General features: G+C 42.7%; 1 protein-coding gene across 1 annotated transcript; it reads right to left on the bottom strand.

The window, feature by feature from the left end:
* Window positions 1–221: 221 nt before the first annotated feature.
* LOC129833078 (heparan sulfate glucosamine 3-O-sulfotransferase 2-like) lies at window positions 222–17,837 on the bottom strand. Its single transcript, XM_055897363.1, has 2 exons — window positions 16,685–17,837; window positions 222–1,215 (listed from the first exon to the last, which is right to left on the bottom strand). The coding sequence occupies exons 1-2, from the start codon at window positions 17,218–17,220 to the stop codon at window positions 597–599; spliced, it is 1,155 nt and encodes a 384-aa protein (XP_055753338.1). The 5' UTR covers window positions 17,221–17,837; the 3' UTR covers window positions 222–596.
* Window positions 17,838–27,987: the final 10,150 nt, after the last annotated feature.

Here is a 27,987-nt window from a genome sequence, read left to right as displayed (position 1 = left end):
CTGTGTGAAGCTGAAAAGACAAATGCTTCCAATTATCATCATAATGCCCATGATTTGATACGATAATATGCATGAGGGCATCCATTAACCATTTTTACATTCATTATTGTCTCAATTTGCCAGAATGCCTTTATGATACACATTTTATGCCAAGTTCACATACTATAGCTTTGTCATGTCTGTGATCATACTGTAGCATAGGACAGACATGTTACAACAAATCTCAGCTGTCTCTATACTCTTTATTGTTGTCCATTGAGTTGGAACGATTGACATGGTACAGTGTTGCAAAAGTAACAGGCCTTTGTGAAGAAACACAATTCGGGGCATGACGAATACTAATTGTGAGATTAAATGGCATGGCAGCATATCTTTCTCTTTTATTTGGTTAACAAAACCGGCATGATGTTAAAGTAGGAACTAGGAAATTATATCAAAGGTTTTAAAGTTAGAGGCAGATTACACACACCTTGTTAAACTCGCACTGTATTTTCAAACATGAAGAGAAATTGGATTTACTTGTCCTCATTCGAATGACTCCACTGAGGTATCCATTTCAATAAGCACATATCACCTGCTTTTTTAAAATCAGATTCTCAATCCCACCTAAAGTCTTGCCCCACCATCTCATAGAATTTGATATTAAAAGGCCTATAAAAGTCCCGGAGCTGCTCAATGACCTCTCGGTCTATCTGCACATGAGTTCTACCCTTTGACTTGCCCAGGCAGCGGGGCTGGCTGCTGCTCTCCGGCTTCTTCAGGCAAGGGAAGCCTTTGGTTCGGTTAAAGTAGAAGTGCTTGTCTGTGATGATGCGTTTGAGACCCAAGAAGTCCTGGACGCGGCCCAGCTCCCCCGCCGGGTCCGTGATCAGCCGCTCGCCGCTCACAAAGTGGATCTGGGAGAGGCGAAAGTACTGCAACCAGTTCTCTAGGTGGAGGATGTACATCCCTATGCGGATAGCATTCCATGAGGTGTCTACCAGACCCTGGCTCCGGTTCTGGAAGGCCAGCTCCTCGAAGGTTGGGATGTCCGGCTTCTTGGACAGAGTCTGTGTGTAGTCTGAGATGGCCCTGGTGACTGGGTTACGCACCACCACAATCAGCTTGGTGTTGGGGGACATACTGGCGATGCGTCTGGGAGCCTCTCGTGTCACAAAGTAGCTGGGGGTTTTCTCCAAGGTGATTTGGCTGTCTAGAGTCCGTGGCATTAGTCCTCTAAATAGGGAAAGGCAGAAAGAGAAAAACATAGATTTAAAATGTATTTTTTATGCCTGGAATCCATTGTATTAGTACTATACAAGGGGATAGAATAGTAAAGCAATTTAATTGTCTTGCAGAAATTGTTATCCACTTCGATAGCTGAAAAGGTTTCATGAAAACAACTCATGTTCCCTATCTCCAGGGTTACAGTGATGCTGAGGGCTGGAGGGAAATCATCCAATCACATTTTAGACTGGTGTTCATAAATCACAATCACCTGCATTAAGGACATCCAACAGAAAAAAATACTTGGGAAAATCTGGGTCACACTAAATAGGTCATCATTTTCATAAAGTTTCTGGGGAAATGCAAGTTTTTCTCATATCTATTTAAACTATGCACAGCAAAGTAAAGACTGGTGTTCTGATATTTCCCAAGAAAATGTAGAGACTGACATTTCTCTGGAAATTTCCTTTCATGATTCGAGCAATGGGAGTTAAGAAATGCATCATTCCTGTTTAAAACCTGGGTTATGCAAAAGTTGTATTTAAACAAGGAGGAATAGACTAGAGCCAAGTACCCCACCGGCCAAACCCTCCCCTAACCCAAACAACGCTGGGCCAATTGTGCGCCGTCCTATGGGACTCCCGGCCACGGCCGGTTGTGGCACAGCCCAGGAATGAACCCGGGTCTGCAGTAACGCCTCTAGCACTGCAATGCAGTGCCTTACACCGCTGTACCACTCGGGAGGCCTGAATAGTTCTAAGATCCAATTACATCCTACATTTGAATACAACATTATTGTCCATTGGTTAGAACAGAAATGTGTCTTCTGGCTTTCCCAACATGCTTCTGGTCCACCCATTGTGTATCCATAATACAAGCTCTAGATCCAGTAAAATGCTTCTTCCCTCCAGGTCAGGACCTTGTTTCGAGAAACCTTTGAACATTAACATGGATAGAGCCCACCTAAAGTGCATCGAGCAGTTTCTCCCAAAACCATTCTTGCACTAAAACTGATACAGTAAATATAATAGTAACTTTATGTCTGTGACTGATGATTCTGTGCTTCCGACTTTGTGGCAACAGTTTGGGGAAGGCCCTTTCCTGTTTCTGCATGGCAATACAGAAATGGTGTGTCAAGATCTTTGTGGAAGAACTTGACTGTCCTGCTCAGATCCCTGACCTCAACCCCATCGAACACCTTTGGGATGAATTGGTATACCGACTGCGAGCCAGGCCTAATCGCCCCAATATCACTGCCCGACCTCACCAATGCTCTTGTGGCTGAATGGAAGCAAGTCCCCGCAGCAATGTTCCAACATCTATTGGAAAGCCTTCCCAGAAGAGTGGAGGCTGTTATAGCAGCAAAGGGGGAGACCAACTCCATATTAATGCCTATGATTTTGGAATGAGATGTTTGGCTTGAAGGTGTCCACATACTTTTGGTAATGTAGTGTACCTTAACAGTCTGAGTTATATTGATCAGTTTAGCTTGATTTATGAATCCTGTGCTGTTCTGCTGGGTGTCTCAGTTAGCCTTACCAGTTTAGGGCCACAGGCAATCATTAATCTTCCATGGGATGGAAGGAACAGAACAGCAGTAGCACCATCCCCAGAAAACAGCTTTACAGTACGCTAAAAGCATGCTACTACTGTATATCTCAGGTGCTATGTGATGGAGTCCCAACTTAGTTACATCAGCCTTAAACCTTTAGTATAGCATATTCTTCCTCTGTCTTCACACTGCCATCATCATACATGTATTATTGCGTTGATGGAATTTTAGGGACCTATATAATCTCACGGAGAAAGCTACAGACATTCCAACACTGTTGGGTTATATAATTTCAAATGCTACCCTTTTCGGTTTGACAATTCTCACCAACACTGTTAAAAGAAATAGCTGCAATTAGGCATATTACATAAACCTTTTTTAAAACATCCACACAACCAACACCCAGGATGGTGTTATGGACAGTCTAACACTTCCCCTGTTGCCTGGTGCAGGAGCTGAACGCAGAAGGAACAAGATCTGAAATGGTCACTTTTTTGCTGATGAGAAGGAGTGTTGGTGCTGTACTAGCTTTAGTGTACTCCGTAGCATTTCCCAACTGCCACCAAGAGGTGCATTTCTTGTCGATTAGGAATGAAAGACAAACCATCACCTCCTATAACTTTATTTAATCCACCAAGGTTTCAGACGAGACCAGGACACAAACAGGTTTTGTGCAGCTTCCCATAGAGAAAGCCATAATGGAACATATCATTCATGGGATGCTCTTACTTCACACAACCAATTACATTCTCCATTTTCCAAGTACAAGACAACAATGATCCACTGCCTAAAGATGAACATGTGCATTTTGGGGAGCACAAGAACAACATGACATGCTCACATTATCTACTGGGTTTGCTGAGTCCCGGGTTTGGTTAAACAGAAACCTAGCTTGAATCGAACTTTATTTGTCCATGATTGGAGTGATGAGATACGCATGTACATTTGCTCTTTAGATTATTCCCCCCTTCTCTTTATCAGTAAACGTTAACAACTTGTCAGGGACAGCTTTACCACTGTTTTATTAACCTGGTTTTAATTACATTGGTGGAATTAGCATGAACATAATCTGCACTTCCACAGTGTAGGCCTACACGTTGTGCGTACATTCTCAAATCAGCTGGGATTTAATCCATGTCATGTATTTGAGAAATGAATTTACCCTCTCAGATCTAATAAATTACATTGATAAAATAAATGGTCCATCTGCTGTTCTCTGTAGTTTTTTATATTGAACTAACATTTGTTTTACAGATATTGATTATTATAAATTAAAGCCCATCCACATGATTACAAAACATTCAATTGCGTTGGCCTCCCTGTATTTAGATGCCTGCCTTTTTCAGTGGAGGTGCTTGTGGCATAAGAGAGGACAGGAGGAGGCTGTATTTGTAATATGCCACGGTTACTGTGACATGTTGTAAGCCATTTAGCAGCAGCGTATTCTGTCCTGACACCCTATGGTGGTTGAAGAGAACAGCGAGCACCTTCAGTAGTGTAGCTTTCTGAAAGCCTTCATTGTCGCTCGGTAGGCCTACTCTCAAAAGGATAGGGTCACCATGATCACTCCAGCTCTCAATACCGACGAGCTTTTTGGAGCTTTGGGACTAAGTTACAGTGGAGAATGCTGGTAGATGATATATTGTAAATCATATCAGATAACCCCGTAGAATTAACCATTAGTACACATTTTGACACATAAAGTACACCCCCCCCCCCCCACACACACACGCACCCACGCACACACACACACACACACACACACACACACACACACACACACACACACACACACACACACACACACACACACACACACACACACACACACACACACACACACACATATCTATAAAGCTGGTAGTAACTGGCATTTTGTGTCATGAATCAAAGTTGTAGAGAGATGGATGGGCTCCCTGCTCTGATCATCATCCGGAACCTGTGAGCTGGAACAAAATTGACTGGAGTAATTTACAGCCGTCTCCTGTTCAGGTTATTGGTGAAACTCTGAGAGGAGTCAGGATGCGTTACAGGCTTGGCTGTGACATTTTAATCACTCTGTTAAAATGAATCGAGGTGTGGAGGATCTATCCCAACATTGTAAATGTGCCCAGTGCTCACAAGATTGCAAAGAGATAGCAATTCCCCCCTCACCGGTAAAAACACACGTGTGTATTTAATATCCCCCTCCTGACAGATGTGTTGAGAAAAATCATGTCTGGCATACTGTAACATTAAAAGTGCCAAAGGATGTGCCAAGTTCCCTGGCTGCTAACGTGGCTCCACTGAGCAAGTCAACATTGTACAGACACCCAGGCACCAGCCATATTTTTTTAATTTGTTTTATTTCACCTTTATTTAACCAGGTAGGCTAGTTGAGAACAAGTTCTCATTTGCAACTGCGACCTGGCCAAGATAAAGCATAGCAGTGTGAACAGACAACAACACAGAGTTACACATGGAGTAAACAATAAACAAGTCAATAACATGGTAGAAAAAAAAGAATCTATATACAATGTGTGCAAAAGGCATGAGGTAGGCAATAAATCGAATAATTACAATTTAGCAGATTAACACTGGAGTGATAAATCATCAGATGATCATGTGCAAGAAGAGACACTGGTGTGCAAAAGAGCAGAAAAGTAAATAAATAAAAGCAGTATGGGGGTGAGGTAGGTAAATTGGGTGGGTAGTTTACAGATGGACTATGTACAGCTGCAGCGATCGGTTAGCTGCTCGGATAGCAGATTTTTAAAGTTGTTGAGGGAGATAAAAGTCTCCAACTTCAGAGATTTTTGCAATTAGTTCCAGTCGCAGGCAGCAGAGAACTGTAAGGAAAGGCGTCCAAATGAGGTTTTGGCTTTAGGGATGATCAGTGAGATACACCTGCTGGAGCGCGTGCTACGGGTGGGTGTAGCCATCGTGACCAGGCATGTCAGACCGTAGCAGCAGGTAAAGGTCAGCTTTGGATCATCTCCTTCAGCACAATCAATTAACCCAAACCTCGCCAGTGTAACTTCATTGATGTTTCAAATCAAGAGGGAATTGAGTGCATTGTAAGAGTCCTCAGTAAATATTTGCTTGTGAACCACAGTAGTGCGTATACAAAACTTTGGTATGGTCATTAGCAGGTCTTTTGATGTGGACGAAATGGAATGTGTGTGACGGCAGATTCACAGAACACTTGTAGCATCTCTAAGGATGAGCTAAAATGTAGCATAGCATCTTTCAATAGATGCACAGAACATGTGTGGCCTCTCTAAGGTTGAGCTAAAATGTAGCATAGCATCTTTCAAAAGATGTAGAGAACATGTGTAGCATCTCTAAGGTTGAGCTAAAATGTAGCATAGCATCTTTCAATAGATGCACAGAACATGTGTGGCCTCTCTAAGGTTGAGCTAAAATGTAGCATAGCATCTTTCAATAGATGCACAGAACATGTGTAGCATCTCTAAGGTTGAGCTAAAATGTAGCATAGCATCTTTCAAAAGATGTAGAGAACATGTGTAGCATCTCTAAGGTTGAGCTAAAATGTAGCATAGCATCTTTCAAAAGACGCACAGAACATGTGTAGCATCTCTAAGGTTGAGCTAAAATGTAGCATAGCATCTTTCAATAGATGCACAGAACATGTGTAGCATCTCTAAGGTTGAGCTAAAATGTAGCATAGCATCTTTCAATAGATGCACAGAACACGTGTAGCATCTCTAAGGTTGAGCTAAAATGTAGCATAGCATCTTTCAATAGATGTAGAGAAGATGTGTAGCATCTCTAAGGTTGAGCTAAAATGTAGCATAGCATCTTTCAATAGATGTACAGAGTCAGGTATTGATGTGGCTAAGTCAATAACTCAATCATGGAATATTCTGCTTAATCTTAAACCTTTGTAGCACAGGAGGTTGGTGGCACCTTAATTGGGGAGGACGGGCTCGTGGTAATGGCTTGAGCGGAATCAGTGGAATGGTATCAAACACATCAAACATGGTTTGATGTCATTCCATTTGCTCTGTTCCAGACATTATTGTGAGCCGTCCTCCCCTCAGCAGCCTCCACTGCTTTGTTGATTTTGTTAGCCTTCTTCAGTGTTGTATGCACATCCTCCACGTTCAAGCTATCGCCCACTGTCAGTACAAAGGTTGTGGCGGTGACACACTGTTTTCAACAGAATTAATCTAGGCCTCATGGTACTAATTACCCAGCTTTATGATGAGTCGGAGGATTGGACAGTAATGCGAAGGCCAGGCCTGATCTGATTGGGATTTAAATTGGAAACCATCAATCATGACAAGCAGGCAGCGTCCCTGCAACAGACAGACAGACGGAGAGATTTAGAGAGTGGCCCCTATCTCTGGCAGAGCAGAACGTGTCTGTCATCACACAGACTAATAACGAACCCTGCCTATTATACAACACACAGCTTGTGAGTTACTGTCTACTAACCAGAGACAGGGAGCGTGGTGACTTCAACGTGTCCATTATCTGTGGTGTTGGGACGGCCTCGGCTCGAGCGGGGGTTATTTGGAAAACACCCCTGATTAAATTATGACAAAGGTCTCATGGCTTATCATGGTCACTTCCAAATGATCTGTAGAACGTAAGATGAAGTGAGATCAGTGCAGGGAAAAGCCTGGGATTTAGAGCATGTCTATACTGCTTTCTTGGTGGATGCTAAGAGCATGTTGTTGAAGTGTAGTGTTATACAGTATTGTATGTGGATTTCAAAGCTTTCTCACATACCTCTATTACCGGGGCCTGAATTATATTCACATTCACATAGACAGTCATACTCTTATCCATTGCTTTCATTCTGAAGCCTTTCATCTTCTAATTTGTATTACATCTCACAACAATACAGGGAATACTCTATCTAAGGTTATAGGATTCAGGGACAGATAATACCAGTATGTGAGAAAGCTTTTAAATCATTATAGAGTATTGCTACAAACCCCGGTATGTGTCTATGTTTAAGGTATGGCTACGTCATATCTTCAATGACACAAGGAGGGTTAATTTGTACAGACCATGTTGTGTTACGATTGCAAACAACCCCGATTGCAATTACACATGTGTTCTAACGCACAATTGCTGTGATAAAACCAGAGTCGCTATACAACCGCATCACCAACTGCAGTCTACTCCCCTCGCCTGGTACGAAGGAAAAAGCGTAATTCTGTCTCCACTGGAAAAGATGATCTTATTAATATTTCACTCACTCCCATTTCTGCTGGGATGACGTCCAAGCATTAATCACCAGTCAGCAGCGACGGAAGCTGGTCTCAATGGAAGTCAATTAAGAGTTACCGAGCAATGTCCCAGCAATACTGAAGCCAGGTCAGCTGGTTGGTTAACTAGACCAAGAAATCAGTTATAGTCAACCGCCAAGACAACCAGCAGCAGGTCTTTTTCAATTTGAAACAAAGCAAATCTGCTGTGTACACACCTTGTCAATCTTTTCCAGAGTAAACTATGTTTTTCCATCAGGACTGTCCTGTTTGTCTGTATGGGAAAAAAATATTTCTGAATCAGAATCAGTCTGACCTCAATGATGTCTGATTTAGTCGTGTTGGCTGTGCACTGTGTTTCACAGAAATGACAACACATTGGAATATTCTAATCCACTGAGGATGTTGAGAGACAATTGCTCTCCTGAAGCGATAAAGCGTTGAATTAAGGCGAACCAAATGCTGTTACTGTGTCTGACTTTGATGTGGGAAAGTGTCCAACTATCCCAAAATGAAGACACTCTCAGGAAGACACCAAAATCCATGGCTGGCAAGCTGCACATCCTCAGATGAGCATTTCAGTTAATTGTGTAAATGTTTCAGATTAATTAACTGCGGCTCAGCTGCCAATTTCAATGAAACACAGTGTAAACAAAACTATTTCAGTGCATGTCAGCCTGTCCTCACATCCTGTTCAGTTTAAACTTGTTTCCTCCTGTCACATTTCCCCCTGTCTGTCTTTGCAAAAGGCTTTCTGCTGAACTGCAGCGAGTAACGGAAAACATTACCAACACATAATGACACAATGCAAATATTCATTCAGTCTGTATTTGAAATACAAATGGTTCTAAAGACACCTGGCATATGCTAGAGATAGGAAATATTGGAATATTGCTTGCAAGGAATCAATTCAAAATCAAATCAAATTGTATTTGTTACATGCAACAGGTGTAGACCTTATAGTGAAATGCTTACTTACAAGCCCTTAACCAACAATGCTTTAAGAAGTTAATAACATTTTTTAAAGTGTTAAGTAAAAAATAGATGAGTAAAATTTTTTTTTTTTTAAATAAAATAATAACAAGCGAGACAATATACGGGGGTACCGGTACAGAGTCAATGTGCGGGGGCACCGGTTAGTCAAGGTAATTGAGGTAATATGTACATGTAGGAAGAGTTAAAGTGATTATACATAGATTATGAACAGAGAGTAGCAGCAGTGTAAAAGAGGGGTCTGGGAGGCCCTTTGATAAGCTGTTCAGGAGTCTTATGGCTTGGGGGTAGAAGCTATTAAGGAGCCTTTTGGACCTAGACAAGCGGTACCGCTTGTCGTGAGGTAGCAGAGAGAACAGTCTATGACTAGGGTGGCTGGAGTCTTTGACAATTTTTAGGGCCTTCCTCTGACACCGCCTGATATAGAGGTTCTGGGTGGCAGGAAGCTTGGCTCCAGTGATGTACTGGACCCTACACACTACCCTCTGTAGTGCCTTGCGGTCGGAGGCCGAGCAGTTGCCGTACCAGGCAGTGAGGCAACCAGTCAGGATGCTCTCGATGGTGCAGCTGTAGAACCTTTTGAGGATCTGAGGACCCATGCCAAATCTTTTCAGTCTCCTGAGGGGGAATAGACTTGGGTCGTGCCCTCTTTACGACTGTCTTAGTGTGTTTAGACCAGGATAGTTTGTTGATGATGTGGACACCAAGGAACTTAAAGCTCTCAACCTGGTCCACTACAGCCCCGTCGATGAGAATGAGGGCGTGCTCGGGTCCTCCTTTTCCTGTAGTTCACAGTCATCACATTTACATTACATTACATTTAAGTCATTTAGCAAACGCTCTTATCCAGAGCGACTTACGAAATTGGTGCATTCAACTTATGATATCCAGTGGAACAACCACTTTACAATAGTGCATCTAAATCTTTTAAGGGGGGAGGGGGGGGGGGGGGTTAGAAGGATTACTTTATCCTATCCTAGGTATTCCTTAAAGAGGTGGGGTTTCAGGTGTCTCCGGAAGGTGGTGAGTGACTCCGCTGACCTGGCGTCGTGAGGGAGTTTGTTCCAGCATTGGGGTGCCAGAGCAGCGAACAGTTTTGACTGGGCTGAGCGGGAACTGTACTTCCTCAGAGGTAGGGAGGCGAGCAGGCCAGAGGTGGATGAACGCAGTGCCCTTATTTGGGTGTAGGGCCTGATCAGAGCCTGAAGGTACGGAGGTGCCGTTCCCCTCACAGCTCCGTAGGCAAGCATCATGGTCTTGTAGCAGATGCGAGCTTCAACTGGAAGCCAGTGGAGAGAGCGGAGGAGCGGGGTGACGTGAGAGAACTTGGGAAGGTTGAACACCAGACGGGTGTTCACCTTTGTCTTGATCACGTTGAGGGAGAGGTTGTTGCCCTGGCACCACACGACCAGGTCTCTGACCTCCTCCCTATAGGCTGTCTTATCGTTGTCGGTGATCAGGTCTACCACTGTTGTGTCAACGGGAAAATTGATGATGGTGTTGGAGTCATGCCTGGAAATGCAGGCATGAGGGAACATTGAGAACAGAAGGGGACTAAGTACAATCCCCTGAGGGGTCCCCGTGTTGGTGGATGTGTTGTTTCCTACCCTTACCACCTGGAGGCGGCCAATCAGAAAGTCCAGGATCCAGTTGCAGAGGGAGGTGTTTAGTCCCAGGGTCCATAGCTTAGTGATGAGCTTTGAGGGCACTATGGTGTTGAAGTCTGTAGTCAATGAATAGCATTCTCACACCGGAGTTCCTTTTGTCCAGGTGAGAAAGGGCAGTGTTGAGTGCATTAGAGATTGCATCATCTGTGGATCTGTTGGGGCAGTATGCAAATTGGAGTGGGTCTAGGGTTTCTGGGATAATGGTTTTGATGTGAGCCATTACCAGCCGTTCAAAGCACTTCATGGCTACAGATGTGAGTGCTACAGGTCAGTAGTCATTTAGGTAGGTTACCTACTGTTCTTGGGCACAGGAACTATGGTGGTCTGCTTGAAACATGTTGGTATTACAGACTGTCAGTGAAGACACTTGCCAGTTGGTCAGCGCATGCTCGGAGTACATGTCCTGGCAATCCGTCTGGCCCTGCGGTCTTGTGAATGTTGATCTGTTTAAAGGTCTTACTCACATCGGCTACGGAGAGCGTTATCACACAGTCTTCCGGAACAGCTGGTGCTCTCATGCATATTTCAGTGTTACTTGCCTCGAAGCGAGCATATAAGTAATTTAGCTAATCTGGTAGGTCTGTGTCACTGGGCAGCTCGTGGCTGTGCTTCCCTTTGTAATCTGTAATAGTTTGCAAGCCCTGCCACATCCGTGACGGATCCTTACAAGGCACCCGGACCGTCGTCCACGAGATCTCCGTCTTTTCCTCCTGCGAATGACAGGGATGAGGGCCTTGTCGGGTGTCTGGAGTAAATCCTTCCTGTCCAACTCGTTGGAGAAAATGAATTCCTCCAGTACGGAGTGAGTAATCGCTGCCCTGATATCAAGATGCTCTTTTCGGTCATAAGACACGGTGGCAGAAACCTTATGTACAAAATGAGTTACAAGTAACGCAAAAAAAACATACACAATAGTACAATTGGTTATGGGATCGTAAAACGGCGGCCATCTCCTTCGGCGCCATGATCATCCCGGAAATAGTTAAAGTATAACCATAGTATACTATGTATTGTACTAACTAGACTAGACTCCAGGAACAGTTGTGCAGTTTGAACAGAGTTTGTACAGTTTGAACAGAGTTGTGCATATCCCCATTTAATCAAACTAAATTTAATACAGTCAAAACTACACATTTAATTAATCACATTACACATTTATAGATTTGGTGATGGCCGTGTTAGATTCTGTCTCTCAGAATAGTGTCATTGTGTGGCCTTGCCTCCAGGGTGGCCTACCGTTCTCAACAGCTCTTAATGATATATATGTACAGCTGGGTTACCTACAGTTGGTAAAGGCTCTATCCCTGTCTCTTTGAGTAGGAAACTCACAACACCACTACCTCTGTCTCTTGCTGCTGGCAACTCCAGCTAATGACTTATTCAATACAAAATCCTAATACCAAAACCTCACTGTGCCATGGTGTCTTTGGGGGATATTCCCAAGAGGAGTTGTTTTTGTAATTAATGTTAACTGCTACATGTTTCTGAGCTATATCGGGATTAAGACTCCTCATTACTAGTGGAGAGGGATGCCTGGGCCAGTGGAATGTGCACTTCCCTCCGTTAAATGAGCAGCAGACAACTTTCTGTCCTCGTCAACCTTTCTGACGCTAGAGTTCCGGGGCTCAGTATCCTCCCTGAGCCAATTAATGGTGGACCTGGAGAATACTCTTGGCTGAAGCAGATTCTACGAGGCCTCTTGCACAATTTGAACACTTCTCAGGGAATCTATTTGATGTGCGTCTGACTCCTGTAAAATCAGTAGAGCTGAGATGCCCTTTTAAGTTGTGATGGTGATGGTGTGAAGTGATGCGGATTTGTTCTATTTTTTTGATCGTGTGCGAAAATGGAAAAACGCGTCCCCGAAGTGTTGCGGAATTGGTTGCAGTATAATGTATGATTCAGCTGCCCCTTATAAAGTCACAGGGATGGAGAGACACTCACATCCAATCTAAATGAGGCCAAATGGGTCTTATTCTATTCTGGAGATCAAGTAATGAACACTGCACCATTTCACTGTCGTCGCACAGGTCTGTCACTTACAATGGGGTGAAAATAGTTGGATTATGCAAGTAATGCTCAATTAAAAAGATAAAAAATAGAGGACAGTCTATCACAGTGCCTCATTAGACGATGGTGACAATCGTATTATTTAAGGCTGAGACCAGGTCGTATTAGTTCTCGTCTGCATAAAGTTTCAGCCACCATGACTGAGGTGAACTAATACAGCAAACACCCATTACATTTAAATGGATGGTGTCTCATGTCTTGGACTGAAATAAAATGAAAAATAAGACTCTCTAAAGCACATTATTAAAGGTGATTTGTATGGAACTTCTGACGTTAATCAGCCAATTTATCTGTCTCATTACTGGCGGCATTTATGTGGCTCTTATTGCAAGACGTCAGTGGCTAAACTAAAATTGCTTTCAGAGGGGATTAGAGACACTGTTGCGAGGTCCTGGCCTCTGTAGCATTTTAATTCATCAGTCCCCAAATAGTACTGATGAATTTAGAGCCTGTGTGTGTGTGTGTGTGTGTGTGTGTGTGTGTGTGTGTGTGTGTGTGTGTGTGTGTGTGTGTGTGTGTGTGTGTGTGTGTGTGTGTGTGTGTGTGTCTGTGTGTGTGTGTGTGTGTGTGTGTGTGTGTGTGTGTGTGTGTGTGTGTGTGTGTGTGTGTGTGTGTGTGCATGGGGGTGGATACGTAAGTGTGAGTGTGTAATTAATAATTAACGTGAAACTAATTATATGAATACAGTATCTGCTAATATTGGCACTATATTGGCACAAGCCTACTGCACACAAACTTCCCGCTGTTCTATTAGTCTAATATTAGCATTATTGCAGTTATATTATAGGCCTATTCTTAACCTCCAGAGCTAAGTGTGTGAAAAAGCACTGCTACGTCAAGTCCTCAGCCCTGAACTGAATGCCTCCAGGTCCTTTTTATTGATTTAAGCAGCTCCCCATGGGTGAGTCTGACTCAATTGACTTAAACACAGCAGGTATAACTGCCTTCACACTACGATGGGACAGTGAGCACACACCACAACCAACTGGGCTTAGGGAGAGCTGCTGGGTGATTTCACTAAAGTGGCCTGTCTGACAGAACCTCCTACAAAACAGAACACTTTCTAATGGCACATTCTTTGTTTCAGTGGGTTTTCTCTCTCAGCTAACTGTAGATGCGACCCATGAGAGTTCCCTGCTTGGTTTCACTCAACAGGCACCATGTTCTGCCAGAGAGGAGAATGTGACACCTGTGTAATGCCTGCTTTTAGGCATGCAGGTACCATCTTCAGCAAAGGTCTTACGGTTGCCAAGAGACGAGAGCAGGTGGAGTCACACAACTGAGCCAAGCAGAGCTGAGATTTACTGGATCTGGCCATGCTGGAAAGGATTATGTGAAAGGAAAATATCAAAGCCAGCACGGTACTGTTTGGGTAGGCACAATAATGAGAAAAGGCTATTACTCTTCTATGGACTTCTTTATCCAAGGTCTGACTCGTGGGTAAGAGACAGCGCCAGTGTCCCGTCTCATCGATGTACACTGGAGCGGCATCCCGTCAGAGGGAAGGCAGGAGGAGTCCTACCTTATCCGAGGTCACTAATCAATATTAGCCATGTTTCTGCTGGAGAGAGTTTCTTAAAAGTCTGCCTCTGAAAATATATTTTACCGTTGATCTGCATGTTTACTTACTGAAATTCGACACTGCAGCTATACTGTGGCATTTCAACCTGGGTATCAAGCCAAAGTAACTTCATCCTGGATTTGGGGCATGATTTGGGGCATGATTCATGCTTACGATTCCAATTGCTTTCGGTTTGAGTGTTTCTTTTACTCTGGTATTCCGAAGTATTTGTATGCTTTGGGAAATCAAAGCTTTAGATCAATTGTCTCACAAACTACACTATATGGTATGTGGCTCCCCCCTTCAAATTAGTGGATTTGACTATTTCAGTCACACCATTGCTGACAGGTGTATAAAATTGAGCGCACAGCCATGCAATCTCCATAGAAAAACATTGGCAGTAGAATGGCCTTACTGAAGAGCTTATTGACTTTCAACAAGTCAGTGTGTCAAATCTCTGCCCTGCTACAGCTGCCTCGGTCAACTGCTGTTATTGTGAAGTGGCAACGTCTAGGAGCAACAACGCCTCAGCCGCAAAGTGGTAGGCCACACAAGCGCACAGAACGGGACCACTGAGTGCTGAAGCGCGTAGCGAGTAGAAATCATCTGTGTTCGGTTGCAACACTCACTACCGTGTTCCAAACTGCCTCTGGAAGCAATGTCAGCACAATAACTGTTCATCAGGAGCTTCATGAAATGGGTTTCCATGGATGAGCAGCCGCACACAAGCCTAAGATCACTATGCGCAATAACAAGCGTCGGCTGGAGTGGTGTAAAGCTCGCCACGGTGGAGCAGTGGAAACGGGTTCTCTGGAGTGATGAATCACGCTTCACCAACTGGCAGCCCGACGGACAAATCTGGGTTTGGCAGATGGCAGGAGAACGCTACCTGCCCCAATGCACAGTGCCAACTGTAAAGTTTGGTGGAGGAGGAATAATAGTCTAGGGCTGTTTTTCATTGTTCGGGGTAGGCCACTTTGTTCCAGTGAAGGGAAAATTTAACGCTACAGCATACAATGACATTCTAGACGATTCTGTGCTTCCAACTTTGTGGCAACAGTTTGAGGAAGAACTTTTCCTATTTCAGCATGACAGTGCCCCCATGCACAAAGCGAGGTCCATACAGAAAAGGTTTGTCGAGATCAGTGTGGAAGAACTTGACTGGCCTGCACAGAGCCCTGACCTCAACCCCATTGAACACTTTAGGGATGAATTGGAACAGTGACTGCGACCCAACCTCACTAATGCTCTTGTGGCTGAATGAAAGCAAGTCTTACCAGAAGAGTGGAGGTTGTTATAGCAGCAATTAGGGGAACCAAAATCCATATTAATACCCAGAATTTTGGAATGAGATGTTCGACGAGCAGGTGTCCACACAATTTTTGGTAATGTAGTGTATCTACACTGAGAATACAAAACATGAATAACACCTGCACTTTCCATGAAATAGACTGACCAGGTGAATCTAGGTGAAAGCAATAATCCCTTATTGACGTCACTTGTTAAATCCACTTCAATTACTTTAGATGAAGGGGAGGAGACATATTAATAAGGAAGGATATTTAAGATATTTAAGACATGGATTGTGTATGTGCGCCATTCAGAGAGTGAATGGGCAAGACAAAATATTTAAGTGTCTTTGAATGGGGTATGGTAGTAGGTGCCAGGTGCACCGGTTTGTGTCAAGAACAGCAACGCTGATGGGTTTTTCACGCTCAACAGTTTCCCGTGTGTATCAAAAATTGTCCACCACTCAAAGGACATCCAGCCAACTTGATACAACTGTGGGAAGCATTGGAGTCAACATGGGCCAACATCTCTGTGGAATGCTTTCGACACCTTGTAGAGTCCATGCCCGGATGAACTGAGGCTGCAACTCAATATCAGGAAGGTGTCCCTAATTGTTGTTATACTCAGTGTATCTATGAGTGTTCTCTACTGTATTGTGTTATGAAAAATGATCTCTAAGTGATCGTTATCAACCGACCAACAAGAGTGGTCGGTAGAGAGGAGGGAATATACTGCACACTTATTCCATCCCACAAGGTACAGGATTAGCCTAATGATCATGAAAAACGTTATGGACTTTCACGAACACAATCGTGGGACAGTCAAGTATACACCCTGGTACATACTTTTAACGCTGACTAATAATGTCAGAGATACGCATTGGAATAGAATGGATATAAATGCAATACACCCAAGCTTATCTATATTATATCATAGGCAGGCCTACATACATTAGGTTGTAAGAAATTATAAGCCTACTTAGCCTAAGCCTACTGTTTTATTGTGACAAATTCCTTTGTAGGGGGCATGCACTTGTTCAAAAAATAAAATATTGAAAATGAATATATATCATGAACAGACAAATTAGTTTATTATATATTGAAATCAACGTGACATTTCGTACCTGTACCAGTCCAATCCTCTGTCATAGTTTCTATCGAAAAAGTGGGGCTCTGTTCCAAGCGCGCGCACATCTGGATGAATTCGAATGAACTCCAGCACCGCCCTGGTGCCGCCCTTCTTCACCCCGATGATTAGTGCGTTAGGTAACTTTTTGTTTCCATATTTCTGTGCAACAGTAATATTATATTCGGATGGGGCAATACTCCGTTTGTGAGTGATGGGCAAGGCAGAATTTCTACTTTGGTTGCGAGCATGACTTGATCCTTGGTGAGTGAGTGCCACGTTTAAAGTCTCATCCAGAGCAGTCCTCCTGTCCGCGGTGCAATCTTTTTGCAGAAGTTTTTTGCTTCCTACGTTCTTGTGATGGAGGCACCTTTTTTCCTCATAACTCTGGGTTGGCATGATTGTACCACAACAAAACAGTATGCTGTAGCATAAATATGTGAAGGACAATGAAATGGTGAATATAAAAATAAATCGTTTGCTCAACCTATTTGAAGATGGCACGATTCGGTTTGAGATGAACCTATATGCCATATCTCCATGGGTCAAGGGACTGCATGTTTTTCTTCTGTGCTGCGCCTGGACTGCGGTGTCTCCCTGTGGAACCGGACTCTGCCTCTGCCAACATCCCAATACGACAGAAAACCAGGTAAATGTTCCTCCAAGAAATTACATGTGCACAATTGGCATCGTTTCCAATTAAACAATTGTTGGATAACTTTGGAGTAAATTGATTTCAGCTATTTTCTTGGAAAAATGAAAATGATTCCGCCTAAATTAGTTCATATAGTTTGAGTGGTAGGATGATTGCATCAGGAATATTAACTAATTGCGTAATATTTTGTCGAAACACTTAAACCCCCACGGAGTCGTTATCCTCAATCCCATTCTTCGTTTTCCTCAATTCGTTGGTCTGGGTAAAATATGCCGTCCGTTGGATAATGATGAGTGACTTTGGAAACCTGCCGAAATCCATAAATCTGCTTCTCTTCCAAAAGGCACGATGTAATCTGCCATTGACTCTAATCCATGCGAAGCCTCAGCCTCGCCTTCACGAGATCTGCGATGTTCAGCTCATGTTTGGCTGCTTTCTCAAAGTTCTCAAGAATGTGGTTGCGGCAGTCAGGGACAGATGATGAATATATAAAGATGCAGTCTGACGTCACTCTTCATATGATCATATTCTCCATGCATTTAACTTTTTAAAGTAATACTCCTGGTAGCCTATTTTATAGAGACATACAGCATATATAGTTGGCAGGTGAAGCAATGTAGTCAGTGTAATAGTCAATGTGGACACCTGTGTGTGAACATTTCCACATAACTCACATGAATGTGTGTTCTCGTAGCCAATTGGAATTCATAGGACAACAAGCATTTTTATTGAGAAAATAACTTTGAATTGCACAATGGCAGGCCATTAACTGCTCCCTTTCAATCATGAAAGTACACAACAAAGATTATCTCTAATCTTGAATCTCCACGCTGTTGCACAGATCTCTGCTTCAAGGACATTCTAAACTGAGAGACATGACTGAATATTCCTAGTCTGAGTCATAAAAGGCTTAGATTTGAACAGGTGAAATCTCCATGATTCTGTGCTCTCTCTCACAGATGGGTGTTCTGGGGCCCTGCACTGTAGCCAAGGAGATAAACATGTTGCTTTGTGTCATACCTAAGCACAACCATTGAGCAGATGCTATCCAGTAAAGCCATACAGTCTACCCACCAGACAACATCAAATCACATCACATTTTATTTGTCACATGCGCCGATAACAACAGTGAAATGCTTACTCACAAGCCCTTAAACAACAATGCAGTTTTACGAAAAATAAGTGTTCTTAGAACTGCATTGTTGGTTAATGGCTTGTAAGTAAGTGTAAGAATCAAAATATTTATTCACACACACATACACACACACACACCGTATTTTGTTATTCCACAATTCCATCACAGCTTTTTATTTCAGTCATTTTAGCATCATTACTTGAAAACCAAACAGAAAACGTAATGGCTCACAATTCATCATTACATGATTTGAGCATATTTTAATCAGTTTACTCAGCTAATGTGGATGCTCTCCCAGCCTCACAGAGCAGAGAGGGAACGTTGGAGTAGTGAAACACTAGATTTTCCAAATTAGCGAGGCACCAGGGAGTCTGTTTCTCTGTTTCACTCTGTGGCTCTGCCATGGGGCTGAATCTGCTATTAGTGAAATGTGATTTGGGACCACCGATCAACTGGGGCCACAGTCCCCAGTAATATGACATTGATACAGTGAGGCGTAGGGGGGTTCATTAACCTTTCCAGCCCAGCTAGAGAGAACCCTGGGGCTTCAAAGTGCAAATGCTTTAAGGGAGCTCTACAGTATTACCCAACTGTGTACTGCTCAGTTTGTACTGGTCATGTAGGTTCATCACTCTTAGAATGGCGGAGGGCTGTTGTATTGAGGCTGGGTTCTGGACTCATGTCCTCATAGCTCAACCTCCATCTAGCAGAATTGTTAATATTGAAAGAATCCACGGGACAGTGCAAAGGGAATTTTAAAAGCATGTCTTCTCTGGCTGTATTCCTTGCCTAACAGTTAGCTTTTTTATTTCATAATGAGTCTCAATGTCTAATTTGGAAAAGTAGGCACTGTAGGTCTCTGTATAAACATGGATAAAACGCTCAAACTCTTGTCCTTGCGTGGGGGGGGTTCTAAATTCTCCTATTTCAAATAAATTAGGTCTACTCATCAGATTCTGAGGGAGTAGTAAGGATTGGTGGCTGATGGTTAATGTCCTATCAGTCTTTGATAATCAATCATTTTAAGGAAGACATTTTCCCCACAGTATTACTTTGGATGCTGTCCATGGTGCTGAAAATGGTTCAAAGTTATAATAATGTGCATGATGCTGTCCATGGTGCTGAAAATGGTTCACAGTTCTAATAATGTGCATTGTGCTGTCCTTGGTGCTGAAAATGGCAACTGTTCTCTACTGTATGCTGCTCTGAGCTCTAACTCCTGTACCCCAATGCTGTAAAAAGGACGGATGTCTCAATGCAGTGCATGTAGGGGACTTAATACTGTTATCCAGTATAGATTATGTATGACATTTTACATGTTATTGTCGTCATTTTTTACCTGTTGAATACTGTTAATGAGAGATTGTCACACAGTTACAATGAACGTTGAGATACATACATGTTCTAGTGCTTTTCCACAGTGGGAGAACTTTGAATGTGTTTCTTTATACCCTATGGGAGAAACTGCAGTTGCACTGACAACTGTAATGCAATGACACAATATCCCTCACCCGTATATATAGTAAATAAATAAATGTGCCATCCAAGTTGAAAAAAAATGATTAGCCAGCTTGTGTTTTATTGAAGTCTGATGTAGTTTGTTGTTGTTGAACAGGGATAAACTACTGTATTCCACCGCCATGATACTGTACAGTATGCAGCACAGCAGGAGGATTTTACATATTTAAGCAAACCACTCCACCAAACTGCTGGCTGCCCTTTCTGTTACCTTTTGCATCGAGCTGAGCTGTCCCCCTCGCTCTTTACTTTACTGTCCATAACACATCTGTTCATTTCTTTTAATGTGGTTTCATGCTATCATTCAGCCATAATGAGATAACAGACTTGACTGCATGCGTCACTTGGAGTCTGAAAGAGAAAATGACTCCACCCACACTAAGGGTGCTACCTAGAGTGGAAAACGTGACATTATGTACTGGAGAATACATGACATATGCAGCACAATTGTAGATACATTTGAGTAAGAGACCTATGTGAAGCTAACGCTGAAGAATGTGTTTTCATATGAACCTGTTTGATTTCTTCACCGCTAGGCAGTACTACGTATACATTTACATGGACTTTTTCATGGAATTATGAACAATCTACTTGTCAAACTCAGCCAACAACAGTAAAACATTAAACTATGACTTTGTGCAGACCTTCGTGTACGGTATACACATCATTTGGGTGGCAGGTAGCCTAGCGGTTAGAGCATTGGGCCAGAAACCGAAAAGTTGCTGGTTTGATTTCAGAGCCGACAAGGTGAAAAATCGGTCTGTGCCCTTGAGCAAGGCACTTAACCCTAATTTACTCCAGGGGTGCTGTACTACTATGGCTGACCCTATAAAACAACACATTTCACTGCACCTGTCTGGGGGTTTTATTTATTTGTTTTTTTTATAAATATCTTAGAAACAGAATAACAGACAAGCCAGAACCCAGCTAAAGGCCATTGAACAGCAGGCCATTTCCCTGCCTGCCAGCCACTGACTCAGCTAATTGTTGCTGACATTTTGCCCGTGTTGTTCAAATCAGAACAATTTTCATCTATCGATTTCCTAAGTCTCTCACAAAAGGAGGAACATGGGCTTAGAAATGTCACCCTTTTGGTGATCCGCTGAGTGTCTCAGTGGGAGTGCTTCCTGGAAATGAGTAATTGTCTCATAGACAGTTTATGCTGGCAGTGTTCAGCAGGATCCTCAGAACAGGGACCAGGTCTGATCCTCTCCAATCTGTTCACACTGAGGAGCAGGGTCCAAAGTCCGAGCACAGCGTTTTTGCAAGCACAGGGGAAAAAGATGCCAACCAGCCAAGACTCCAACGTCACATTATTCATATCCTGTGCACATAGAGCTGAGACACAGGAGCTTAGAAAGGGGCTGTGAACTCTCTGAGAGGTAGCAGAGACTATATAACTAACTTCTACAGAAGGCTAGACATGCTACTGTGGCAAGATGTAGTATGTGTTCATTAATGCAATCTCAAGCTGGTCTGTTTTGAACTCCTCAAAAAGACTTCCTAACATGGATTTTATTCTGAAGGGTTTTGTCGGTCTGATATTAGGTATTTAGTCGATTTGAATATGTTGAATTATTTATCTGTGTTGGATGTCCAAAGGCTGTAACTTTATGAGGAAATAAAAATGTTATGAATAACTCTGACTGTTATGTGGTCTGACAGTGTATAATGTACATTTTCAATATTCTTACCTGTATTATTAGTAATGGTAATTAATAAGCTTTCCTAGTGGCATTTCTTGCTCAGTTCTTGATGGTTTGTGTACAATGACGGAGGTATTGTCAAACACTATATTTGAAGAATGCAGAATGATACTAAGAACGGCACATGGCATAATTCATCGGAAAGTGTCATCTTTCAAATTGTGGGTTGTTTTTCTAGTGCTGGTTGTGTCTCTGCCAGACAGCTGAGGAGGATTTGACTATAAAAATGTTATTAGATGTCATAAAGAGCCCCTCCATACATCTTCTCTGTCCCACCCACACATTTGATATTAAACTCTAGTTTTAATTGGAGCACCTACCATAAGTGGTTTTCTGCTGAGGCGCCAGCATCATTGAGTTCTTAAAAGGTAGGAGACTATCATGGACTTTTGGAAGTTTATAATACTTATAGGTAACACATTTATTTGCATACATTTTTTCAATAGCGATCAGGTATGGAATGCTATATGTTTAACTATCAGCACAGCCTTCTCCTGTGGATGGACTGTGGTTTACAGTGGAAGACACAGAACCAATAACATACTGTAGACGCTGCAAAAATACTGTACCATCTTCTCTGAGTTGACTGTTTTGCTAATTTACATTACATTCACACCCCGTGTCATGGTTACAGTTTTAGATGCACCAGCATTTTAGGGACAGAGCTGTTCATTAGTGGGGGGAAACATCATTTTGAGACATAGGTGACTGTCAGTCAAATGGTACAGGGCAAGGGAAACAACATAGCTGAAAATGGGGGCATTTTTGAGTGAGAGATATTGCATATTTAATGTTGATGGAATTAAATGGGAAGAAAATGCTAACAAACCTTTTCACAATAACAGAGTTTAACATTAAAACATTTTGTTTAAGTATGAGCATAGAACAGGTGGCAAATATTTATATATTTTGGTATTTCTTGCCAGACAACATTTTGGAAGTTGACTGTATAGGTCAGGATTTCAACAGCAGGAACCAGACCTTTGTCTTTGAAAACTATACTGTCGAACATAATCCAGGCATTTTTCTGCAAACCTCAAATGCAATGAGAGTAGATCGATGGGTGTGATGAGGTTTTCAACGCCTTTTCATTTCCTGCCCCCTCTTTAAGATTGCATTTCCACATATTCTTTACAGCATCTGGTTCACTGACACCCTGTGAAATGCACGCAAACAGCGAGCACCTAACCAGAGCGTTATCTATTTTGAGCCCCCAACCAAATTGAATCCAAACAAAATGGCTGAGGAATGAGAGCTGGCCCTCAATGAGGCCATCTATCACAGGTTCTCCTCAGGCTTCCAGACCGGAAATTATTCTGATAATGACACTGAATGTGCTGAATCTCTCCCTGTCCCAATAAACCAAACTTTGCCCTCTCATTAGTAAGGCCAGTGACGACTATTAGTTACTGTCAACGGATTCCTTAGTAATTAGCGGAACGCAATTTAAAGGGCAGTCTCTGTTTATTTTCTGCATCCTTTAGTGATGACAGTATCTGCTTCTTTTCAGTTGGACTCAGACAGTGGCTTTAGATGAGTCTAATAGGAGTTTCAGCTCAACCGTAGAAAGGTGTAACACATATGTGTAACACACTGTTCGGTACACACTGATTAAGTCTTGTATTGATCACTTATCAATAGGAGATGAAGGAAGCATTATTGAACAAAATCCAACAAGTGCCTAGACTATGGTAGACTTGTCTCTGGTAAAAGCTTTTAAATGGATAGGATACTAGGTGAGTGACCCATACTGCTCCGTAAAGCTCACCCTATTGTCTATGTAAATCACAGTTGTTTGTGTCACTGACTCCTCCCCCAGACAGAAGCACTTGTCTGTGAAATGGGTTGACACAGACCATTGATCCCAGTACTAACAGGTGATTTGCTAGAGGCCACGATCAAAACATGCCTGCAACGAGGAGGCGAGGAGGGCCTCATGGTCTTCATAGGGTGCTTATTTCAACGGCTGGCACACATAAAGACATTGACTCATTGCAGTGTCCTTCTATCAAAGAGTTGAGGGAAATGTTTGCAGAGCTACACTCATAGAAAAAAAGGGTTCCCAAAGGGTTCTGCGGCTGTCCCATAGGATAACCCTTTTTGGTTTCAGGTAGAACTCTTTTAGATTCTATGTAGAACCCTCTGTGGAAAGGGTTCTACATGGAACCCAAAAGGGTTCTACTTGGAACCAAAAGGGGTTCTTCAAAGGGTTCTACGGGGAGAACCGAAGAACCCTTTTTGGTTCCAGGTAGCACCTTTTTTTTCCTAGAGTGTCACCAATGCAACGTTCAAATGACTTGAAAAGCTAGTTATACTATTTTTAACCAAGTACATACAAGCAACTCATGACTATACTTTGATGTTAAGTTGCTTCGACGGAGCAGAGCAAATTTCAATCTTCACCATCAATAGGGAAATGTAATATTGAATTCTTACTAGACAAACAGAATACAGATGTTTAGCTTTTCACTGTCACAAACACCAGTACATAAAATCTCAAATGGATCAGCCAAGCACCAAACCATATGCATAATTCATGTGTGAGGGCTACATTTTAGAGCACTCTGAGATTCAACTGTGTTCATTATTTATGTGTGAATATTACTCAGTCCCCTCTTCATATTCAGAACTCATTTAGTCTCATCCATGCAGACGTGGCACCTTTATCCTCCTGAAATCTGGTCTCAATTAATGTTCTTACTGGGATTTGGGAAGGGATTTAAAATAGAAAGGCACGGGGCGCCGACTGTGGAGAAATACTGAGCTGAAACTGTCTGCGGGTTCTTGCACATCCGTTTTCTCTTGTTCTTCTTTAGAATAACTTGTGGCGATAATACTGACAGATTCTTTGTTGCTATGTTTGCATCATACTCTGTGTCACAAAGTTCTGAAACAGCCAGAGAGAAGACGTGCTGCACACTACAGTATGTTCATTTCAATCTGAGGATATCGGGCACCGCAGAGACCATCTAGTGAGGTCTTTATCACGAGGCAGCTTTGGGACAGATACATAAATATTTAATAAGAACAAGTTGATTGTGGCAAATACTGATGCTGCTGTTACATTTTCTGCTCAGTTGGTCCTGTCTGGATGGAGGCCAGTCAGATAGGCAGTCAGTGTCTGCTGGAGGAGAGGTACTGTAGGGGGGGGGGGGGGGGGGGGGGCTGTAGCTAGGTACCTTGTGGTGGAAAGAAAACAGGAGGACAGGAGTAAAAAAAATGCAATCATTGATCATCTCTCCCTGCGCCAAAGTCAAGTTGAGGAGGAGAATAAGCATAAACAGAACAAGGTCCCAAAAAATAGGAGAGAACCTTTTTTTGGTCATTTGTCATATGCTGACTGTCGCGTCAGAGACTCTATTGCATTACCATTTGGTCGTTGGCAGGATTTCCTGGAACACAATGTCCAAAGTGTCAGCTGGAGATTGTTGTTGTGTGTTTTGTTTGTGTGTTTGGTAACAGTTTACTTGACACCCAGCGTAATAAGACGGTCATAACCGTGTCATAATATGTTATAACAGCTGACATAACGTGTAATAACCTGTTACAATATGGTCATAGCACTGTCATGACACATATATTTTGACCTGTTGTGACATATATTGCGTACAAAACCTACCACACAAGGCAAAACATCCCATTACGCCATAGCCTACGTGTCACCAGTATGTTTATGTTATATAACATGACAGGCCTATCTGGCTTATGATTATGGTGGTCATAATGCTTCATGACAGTGTCAAAGTGTATTTTCTAAAAGTTATTTAAAATATGATGTAAAAAACATGACTGTAAAGAATTCATTACTAAAACAACAACAATAACAACAGATTTAAGAAACAAACTTTCAAAGGAAAGGAACCTTCTTGGCAGGCAAAAAAACGAATTTGGATAAATGTAGGTGTCATAACCAGCCATTAAATAATGCAATATGTCACAACAGGTGTAAACATATGGGGCATAACAGAGTTATGACATATTATGACAGGGTTATGACTGTGTTTAAGCCTTGAGACATGGATTGTGTATGTGTGCCTTTCAGAGGGTGAATGGGCACTACAAAACGTTTAAGTGCCTTTGAACGGGTTATGGTAGTAGATGCCACGAGCACCGGTTTGAGTAGGACAAGAACTGCAAAGCTGCTGGGTTTTTCACACTCAAGAGTTTCCTGGTTGTATCAAGAATGGTCCACCACCCAAAGGACATCCAGCCACATAACATGTTATGACACTGGTTGTCAAGTAAAGTGTTACTGTTTGGATATAACCTGCACGTTTAAACAGACTTTGAGCTGTGCAAACATCAAATGTAGCCTGATCATACTCGATTTAATTAAGATGAGAAAAACTACTTTTCTGTAGTTAATAGGGATGGTAGCCAGCCAGGAATTCCATCCTCATTCAGACCACATTCTCCTACGAGCCTCCCCCTCTACAGTCCAGCCATACTAAACACAAGAGTCTGAACAGTAAAACTCGGACCTGATCCCCAGTCAGGTATACTGCTCTTTTGTATTTGTCTAAACTGGTCCACTGGGTCCTGTTACAGACGTTTTGAAGGGCGTAGTGTCCTTCTGTGTATCAGTGCATTGGATTACCTCCCATACTAATACTTATCCAGTCATCTCGAGAGACTTCTTTGTTGTGGTTGAAGTCTCATCCATTGCTAGTGCATGACACAAATACACAAATATACTGCAGACACACACATTGCCGTATTGCAACACATAGCACAATATATTTGATCAGATGCAGGTATCAGCACTCAAAGCACTAGGAATCTATGTCTGAATGGGAATCATATAATAACTAAGATACATTCTGTCTGTCTGTCTGTCTGTCTGTCTGTCTGTCTGTCTGTCTCGCTATTCCTCTCTTCTCTGAGCTACAGCCACATATATGTGTTTTTGTTTGCTGTCCATGACACCTGCATAAAGAACAATTTCCAATTTAGTATACAGCATTGTAGATATACACGACTCTTTCCAGTCAGTGTAGATGAAGGGGAGGAAACAGGTTAACAGATGTTTAAGCCTTGAGGCAAGACACAATATTTAAGTGCCTTTGAATGGGGTATGGTATTAGGTGCAAGGAGCACCGGTTTGAGTATGTCAAGAACTGCAAATCTGCTGGGTTTTTCACGCTCAAGAGTTTCCCGGGTGTATCAAGAATGGTCCAACACCCAAAGGATATCCAGCCACCGGCAGGAAAGTTGTCGAAAACGGGTCATTGATGAAAGAGGACAAAGGAGTCTGACACGAATTCTGCAGAGCAACAGACGGGTTACAGTTAGTCGACTGACAGTCCAGTACAACATTGGTGCCCAAAGACCCATAAAAGAATGAACAACTCATTGTACCTTGACATGAATGGGGTATGGCAGCCGACGACCTTACAGATGTCCTCTTCTTTCAGCAAGAAACAAGAAACTGCGGTTGCAGTGGGCAAAGGAACAAAAACACAGGACACTGGAGAATTGGAGAAACATTGGCTGGTCTGATGAATCCTGGTTCCTGCTGTTTCAAGCTGACGGGAGGACTAGGGTATGGAGAAAACCACATGAGTACATGCATCCATCATGCCGTGTGTCAACATTGCAGGCTGCTGCTGGTGGTGTGATGGTGTGGGGTTTGTTTTCATGACACACATTGGGCCCCTTGATAAAAGTGGAGCAACGTTTGAATGCCACAGCATATCTGAACATCATTGCCAATCAGGTGCATCCCTTCATGACAGCAGTGTATCTATCTGTGAATAGATTTTTTTTCAGCAGGATAAAGCCCCATGCCACAAGGCTAAGATTGTCCAGGAATGGTTCCATGAACATGACTGGGAATTCAGCTTACTGCAGTGGCCTGCCCAGTCACCAGATCTCAATCCAATTGAGCTTCTGTGGGATGAGATGGAACGAGCTATTCGGAGTAGAGATCCACTGCCAGCCAACTTGACACAACTGCAGTTAACATGGGCCAGCATCCCTGTTGAGCACTTTCAACACCTTGTAGAGTCCATGGCCCGACGAACTGAGGCTGTTCTAAGGGCTAAAGGGGGTACAAAATGTCTTCGTGTGTTGTATACTCAGTGTAGATCTGAGTGAGAAGCTGAACCTTTCTATTCACTTTTAGTCCTTCTCCCAAAGGTGAAAAGCTATTCATTTTTATTCAACTTAAATAACTTTTCTCGTAATTGTCTAAACTTCTAAAATGTAATGAAAACTATAGATTCTTATTGATCGCTTGCATGAGTTGCATTATGCCCTACTGATCTCGCCTTAACTCCCAGAGATAA

Source organism: Salvelinus fontinalis, chromosome 34, assembly GCF_029448725.1.
Source record: "Salvelinus fontinalis isolate EN_2023a chromosome 34, ASM2944872v1, whole genome shotgun sequence".
NCBI lineage: Eukaryota > Metazoa > Chordata > Actinopteri > Salmoniformes > Salmonidae > Salvelinus > Salvelinus fontinalis.
The sequence above is the reverse complement of the archived record's forward strand: the minus strand, read 5'-3'. Positions and strand labels throughout refer to the sequence as shown.

Coding starts and splice junctions, on each gene's coding strand:
- LOC129833078 (XM_055897363.1), bottom strand. CDS start 17,220: ATGGCATATAGGTTCATCTCAAACCGAATCGTGCCATCTTCAAATAGG. Junction 1,216..16,684: donor AGAGGATTGGACTGGTACAG/GTACGAAATGTC, acceptor TTCCCTATTTAG/AGGACTAATGCCACGGACTC.